Source organism: Zea mays, chromosome 1 (assembly GCF_902167145.1).
Source record: "Zea mays cultivar B73 chromosome 1, Zm-B73-REFERENCE-NAM-5.0, whole genome shotgun sequence".
Lineage (NCBI taxonomy): Eukaryota > Viridiplantae > Streptophyta > Magnoliopsida > Poales > Poaceae > Zea > Zea mays.
Genome location: NC_050096.1, coordinates 170759029 through 170766268, shown reverse-complemented (window position 1 = coordinate 170766268; position 7240 = coordinate 170759029). Strand labels below are relative to the sequence as shown.

General features: G+C 55.2%; 1 protein-coding gene across 1 annotated transcript; it reads right to left on the bottom strand.

The window, feature by feature from the left end:
• Positions 1-1833: 1833 nt before the first annotated feature.
• LOC103640533 (RING-H2 finger protein ATL65-like) lies at positions 1834-3959 on the bottom strand. Its single transcript, NM_001346909.1, has one exon. It carries the CDS (start codon positions 3541-3543, stop codon positions 2347-2349), a length of 1197 nt encoding a protein of 398 aa, NP_001333838.1. The 5' UTR covers positions 3544-3959; the 3' UTR covers positions 1834-2346.
• Between the last annotated feature and the right edge of the window lie 3281 nt (positions 3960-7240).

Sequence of the window (7240 nt, the reverse complement as noted above, 5' to 3'; positions counted from 1 at the left end):
GCGTGACCCGATGGAACCGCCAGACGTGGGGCCGTGGGTCAGTCAGCCGCAGGGATAGATGTGGCAGTCGACGTGACCGAGGGCGAACTGACAGCGCATACGTCACCAGATGCACTGAGTTAATGCAGCGCTCGCAGAAGAGGCGCCCTAGTCACCAGTCATGCCACGTTGACGCGAAGTACAAGTTTTGGCCCCACCTGCAGGCTCGCATCCTCCCCTGAGGTGGGCCCGAGGGCCACTATCGGTACCCTGAAACAGGGGTACCCCTTACTACAGTGTGAAGGCGCGGTGCCCATGCGGCTACCTCTATTCGCGTGGTAAACAGCGCCCGACCCCACCACGTGGTCGACTCCCGGGTCGCCACGCGGCCAGAAAAGACGATATACTCCAGGGTATCAACAGTGGGTCTGGACCCCCATGGGGAAGTGTCGGACCCCTGTACGTACAGACCAGACCTTCGAGTAAGGTCCAGAACCTCCACGAGCGTGCCCGGACCCCTGGGATGGGCCCTGGACCCCCGCTGTGCAGGGTCCGGGCCACGCACAGCAAGGTCCCAGGACAGAACATGCACGGGCCTTGGACAAGACCCAGGCGGGGGTCCGATGACGACACGTATCCGGACCCAGTCTGGTGCGGACCTGTCCGCTTGCGCCACTGCTCCCCACCCGAGTGGAGACCCGATGCTGCCGCGTGGCCTACTGCGCGTGACGTAAGCCGGCGGGCGGAGCCTAACATAAGGCCTCCGGGTTACGCGACCCCTGCATTTATTGCGGATAAGGTGCGCTGCCTGTCCGTCCCGCTGACATGCGATGTGCCGCCTCAGCATTTAATGAGCCCTGTCTATTCCGCTGGCAGGGATGTGCCGCCACGACATTTAATGTGCCCTGTCCACTCCATTGGCAGGCGGCGACCAGGCCGTCCCGCAGGCGGCGTGCCTATCCATTCCGTTGGCAGGCAGTACGCCCGTGCTGCGGAGTGCACTGTGCTCATCATCACTCGTACGTTGCCAGGGAAGCTTCCGCTGCACGCCAACGCTACGCAGACCGCAGATATCAGGGCACAAGGAGATTGCACTAGCGACCAGCATTAGTTGCTCCAAGTATTACATCTGTTATGTCCCTGGGCCCGCATGTCGGGGCTCAGCACCCTTGTACGTGCCCCCCTTTAGCTATAAAAGGGGAGGCACGCAACGTTACAAGGCTCAAGCTCACTTAGACTCTCAGACTCACAAGTTCATACAAGCTGTCAAGCTCAATACATCACACAGTGGTGTAGGGTATTACGCTCCGGCGGCCTGAACCACTCTAAACCCCTTGTGTGTTCTTGTGTTCTTCCCGTTTCCACCTAACAGGCAAAACGCTTATGCCACTCCTCATATAAGGATTTAGGGCGGGTGCATTCCGCCAACCGTTCGGAGATTTCCTCTCCGACATATTGATTTATCTCCACGTTTAGGACTACTTTGGAACACCATTTTTCTAAGGGATTCATATTTTCCCAAAGTAAAATAGACCAATTTTCCTTATGAAAATAGAAATCACTTAACGGGGTCCCATACTAGCCCCTAATACAAAATCCCACTGACTTATCTCCACATTGAGTTATTTCCTTATGTATCATCATATACGTACTTCGTGCTAAGCATATCTACACCATCTCCTATTCATTGAGTTACATGGATACTAATACCGACAGTAAAAGCGGGTTTAAAGACTCGAGCAATTTGCTAGTTTGATTCTGAGCTGCACCACGAATCGGGCTCCTTTCATAGATCAGTTTGTATTCTTTTTTTTTGTTTCCGTTATTTTTTAAAATATCTAAACCAACATCGAATGGGATGCAAATTTCTATGAAACAACCCCGGTGGAGAGTGGAGACTCAGAAGAGCGGAGTGCCCATCGGAGACCCAAGACGCAGCAGAACAATCGCTTCGCTGAAAATACAGTCGAAAACAGGAGACGCTTGATCGAGGCCGTCCGGCGAGAAAACGGGGGCTCCATCCGATGCCGTCGTTTTCTGATCGGACGGCCCGGACATGCCTGCCCGTGCCCACTGGTGGCCCCTACACGCCCATGGTCAAACGAGACGAGAGAGCAGAGGAGACAGCGCTGCGCTGCGCTGCGGAGCCAAGCGCAGTGGCCCGTGGGAGTGAGTGAGTGCTGCTAGGGGCGGAACCGGAAGCGACACCACCACGCGGTCTGGGCACACGTCCTCCCGCCATTAAAACCGTGGCAGGGCGTCGCATTTATCGCGCCATTACTGCCCGCCCTCGTCTCCACGCAGGCGCCAGGCCCACCACCACGAGCGGCCAGCGAGACCGAGATCCGCACACAGTCACAGTCACAGTCACAGCCGCTGCCTCAGCGGCTCAGCCAGCCGGTCCGGCGACAGCAGCGCCTCGGGGTCCCCGCACCGGAGCCGGCTGGACGCGGCGGCCGCGCGGCTCCGCCTCGCCGCGGCCAGCACCGACGGCGGCTCCGACGCCAGCGACATGAAGAAGCCGCTCCCGCCGCGGCACCGGCGGGACAACGGGGACGGCTTGCCCGCCGCGCCGCGGTACGACCGGAAGGAGAAGACGCGGGCGGCCGCGGATCCGCCGCCGAACGGGGATGGCCAGCGCTTGCTCCAGAAGCCGCGGCCGCGGGAGGCCGCGCCACCGTCGGTTGCGGCGACAACCGAGCGGTAGCGCCACGGAGGGGACGACGCCTCCACGGCGAGGTTGCGCTCGAAGCCGAAGGAGTAGGAGCGCTTGAGCAGGAAGTCCCTGGCGCCGGCGGCCGCGGAGAGCAGCTGCTGGTCCGGGCTGGCCGGCGCGATCTCCGCCTGCTGCTGCTGCTGCTGCTCGGCCAGCGTCTGCGGCTGCGGCACCGGGTGGAAGAAGAGGAGGTCGTCCAGGCTGGGCCGCACCCGGCGCGCGGCGCGGTGCAGCGGCGACGCGACGGGCGGCGGCAGCAGCGCCACGGCGGCACGGCACAGCGGGCAGGACGCGTGAGCGCGCAGCCACACGTCGATGCAGTCGGCGTGGAACGCGTGCGCGCACAGCGGCAGCGCGCGGAGCTCGTCGCCGCCCGCGAACTCCAGCAGGCACACCGCGCACTCCCTGCACGCGCCGCCGCCGCCGCCCGGGTACTGCGCCGACGGGAGCGACTTGATGGCGGCGGCGTCCAGGCCGCAGTAGGGCGAGAAGGTGTGGTAGTAGTTGTCGTACGTGGTGAAGGACGCGAACGAGTCGTCCCCGCCGCGCGCCGAGGGGGACCCTGGGATCAGCAGCAGCCGGAGGCGGCGCCGCCGCCTCCACCGCCGCCGCGCCGCGCGGAACACGCGGCTCACCAGCCGCGCGTACAGCACCACCAGCAGCGCCGCGCCCACCACCGCTAGCATCGCGATCAGCGGCGGGCTCAGGCTCGGTCCGGCGCCGCCACCGCCCGCGAACACCGGGCCAGGACCCGGCGACGCGAACGCCGCGTAGGGAGAAGGCGGCGAGCTGGCGGCGCACGGAGCAGGCGCAGGAGCAGGGGACGGCCGCCTGGGCGGCGCGCGCATGACGGCAGTGTCTTGGTTCCTGTGGCTGGGCGGGTCAGTGCGCAGGAGGAGTCGGAGGTGGATGCGAGCACATGGCGCGGCGGCAAGAGCCGCTGCCGCTGCTGGAGAAAGCGAGGCAGCAGCGGGGCGGCATGATGCGTCCGTGGACGTGGTTGAGCGCGATGCGGTGCACCGGGGGCCTGCGAGCGGCCACGCACCCGCACCACTCACCTCTCGCGCTGGTTGGTGCGGTGGTTTTATTTATGGAACGCTGACCTCCATTCTACCGGTGCAGGGATCTCACACTTCTTTTCCCCCACTCCCTTGTCCCTTGCAGAGCAGAGATCATCAAATCTGGATATCCACACGAGACATCGAATTCCACAATGTGAAGCTATTTTGTGCATAGCTGTCAGAAAAAAAATAAGATTGAGAATATAAAACTGCGTTTCCTGGTATATTTTATTTCCGAACCATGTATGAAAGAACTTTGAATAAAAAAGAAATAATGCTCTGTCCAATACTTCTACCATCAAACAAACACCAAAGCCAGACTACGACTCATATACCAAAACTGCCGAAAAAAGAGAGGGAACTTTACGTTGCGCGTTAGACAAATCCAGCCTTTTTAACAATCGTAACACGCTTGCCTTAAGGTGACCCCCCCAATAGCTTAGCTTGCTTTCTTTTTTGTGCTGTTATTAAGACGTGAAGCGAGTTCAATTGCTTTGATGTGGTCTCCATCGGTATCAAAGTTGGATACATAGCACGGCAGTTAATACTAAACGTCTAAACCTCCGTAACTCCCAAAAAAGAAATACACCTCCGAGTTTAGATTGTCAACTTTGCTTGAGAGTTAAACTTTGAGGGCTACTTTAAGAACCTCAATTCCGGGATTAAAAGGGATTGAAGTAAAAATAAACTAATTTTCTCTTCAACCCACTTTAACTCGAAGAGGATTTGAATTCTCAAACTAGTTTTAAGGGCTGATTTGGTGACCATGGATCATAGGGGTTAGAGTAGATTAAGGGAGAAATTAACTAATTTCCCATCAATCCTCTCCAATCCTCTCGTGATCGCCTTGTCACCAAATCAGCTAGGGGCAAAATTTCTCGTAGCTATTTGAGAAGTAAGGTCATCGATTCATTGTATAAATGTATAATAACAACCACTACGTTTTTTTCCTAAAGAAAAACATGCACTTGTACTCGTCCCTTCAATTTTGCGTCTAGATTACTCATCCGCACATAATCTAAGCAGCCTCGACAAATAATATACTTTCTACTGCATGAAAAACTGAAAAAAATATTCATTTGATAACTTCATGCACCAACGATTCATTTGGAACTAAGGTCTCGTTTGGTTCCTTTAGTTCAGAGACTAAACTTAAGTTAGGAGACTAAAATTTAGTCTCAACCCTGATTAGTTCTAGTAGAACTAAAATTAATCAAAACACATTAAATAAATCATAAGAGGACTAAAATACCCTTAGCATTCTACCGCAATAAGTACAACTAGAATAAAAGAGGGACAAAGAGTGAAATTTATATGGTTTAGTACCTTTCAGGAGCGGAGGGCCCATTATGGCCCAAGCCATACCAAAAAAACAGGTCCGCGCCGGCCCAGCATCTATAAACCCTAAACCACTCCACGCCTGATCCGCCCGAGCCGCTCCGCGCGACCGCGCCTCCGCCCGCCGTTCGCCGCCCGCATCACTGGCCACACCCGTCGTGTCCCGGCATCCTGCCAACGCCGAGTGCCGACCTTGCGCCCTGTCGTCCGCTCAGCCGGCCAGGCGGCCAGCCGTTGTCCCTGTCCGCCGAGCGCCCGACGGCCCGAGCAGACAAGCAGCTCCGCCTCCGCGCCTCCATCTGTCGTCCGCTCCGCCCGAGCCGCTCCGTGCCACCGCGGCTCCGCCCATCGTCCGCCGTCCGCCGAGCGCCCGACGGCCCGAGCAGGCGAGCGGCTCCGCCCGCCGTCCGTCGAGCGCCCGAGCCGTCGAGGCCGAGACCGCTCACTTGCTCAGCCGCAGAGCCGTTGTGCCTTCCGCTTCTGCCCGCCGACTCGCCGAGGCCTTCCGCTTCCAGGTTCCAGCCACCGAGCATGCACAGCACGCGCCGAGGCCTTCCGCTTCTATTGGATAATTTGATTGTTTGAATGTTGATGTTTGCCACAAACTTGCAGTGATAATGATGCCAAATCAAAGGGAAAGAGGACGAAGTCGCAAATTTGTAGATTTCAAAAGCTATTTTAGTCGGGCTTCTAGTAGTACAAACCCAGGTACTTGTAGGATTATGGGGAGGCTACGCTAGCGAAAAACAAATTTTTTGACCCAATAAAACCAAGAACTACTGCGGTTATAGGTTAGGTCATGGAATTACCACTAGACGCGTAGGGCAGTTGAAGACGTCTCGATGTAGACGAACGCGTCGAGCAGTGTTGTGCAGTCGCCGGCGTCCTTCACGTCCTCGCGTGGTTCGTCCTAGTGCTCCAGATGCAGCACCTCCGAGGTATCCACACGTACAGGGAGGAAGCACCGCGTACCGAACTGCTAGGTTCGCGACGGCGGCTTCGCGAGGACGAGAGGCGAGCGGCTGCTCGTTTGCTGGTGGCGAATTAGGGTTAGCCTAACCACGCCCCCGACCCTCATTATATAGGCGTTATGGTGGCCTTCTGACTCCGAGGCCCATCAGTAACCCTAAAGCCCAGTCTAATTTCGGATCTAATCCGAGTTAGGCTTCCTTCCCCTTAAGTGTGTGACCCTATAGGTTCACATACAAATAGACATGGCCCGAGTACCCTTACTTGGCCCAATAATTGACAGCGACCTCTAGCAAAACATATCAACTCCTATGCGCACGTAAACATCATATCAGACGAACCATTGCAACATTACGTATATGTTGTTCCCTTTGTCTCATGATATTTGGTCTGGCTCTAAGCTGACCTCTCTTTCTCGATACTGTGAATTGGAATCCTTTCAATGGTTAACTCTTAACCCTAGCGCTACCATGCATTTCTTGATCTAATCACTAGAGGGGCCCAGAGATATCTCTCTCAAGAAGAGAGGGACAAATTCCATCTTGATTGACCATGCCTCGCGGCATGCTTCCTGACAAACCCAAAACTACCTTTATAACTACCCAGTTACGAAGTAGCGTTTGATAGTCCCTAAGTAGGTCAATCCAAATCTTGAGAACATGCAACAATCTCAGGTCTAAGGACACAGTATATATGTTGCAAAAAGAGAACTATATTACAATATCTCACATTGGGTCGGTCCAGCCTCATGTCATACATGCGCCCACATTATTAGTTTGACATCTCCATGTCCATGACTTGTGGAATGTAGTCATCAACTAATATATGTGCTAGTCATCGACTCTGACCAGGGACATCATTTAGAATAACCATACAAGTAAAGAATCTCACAAACAATTCACATAATTGCTAATCAATACAAGGTGCCTTTCATGGATATTCAATTAAGCAATATATATATATATATATATATCATGGATACAAAGAAATATGCTTGAAAGTCGCCTAGAGGGGGGTGAATAGGGCGAAACTGAAATTCTCAAAAATAATCACAACTACAAGCCGGGTTAGCGTTAGAAATATAATCAAGTCCGCGAGAGAGGGTGTAAAACAAATCGCAAGCAAATAAGAGGTGTGACACGCGGATTTGTTTTACCAAGGTTCGGTTCTTGCAAAC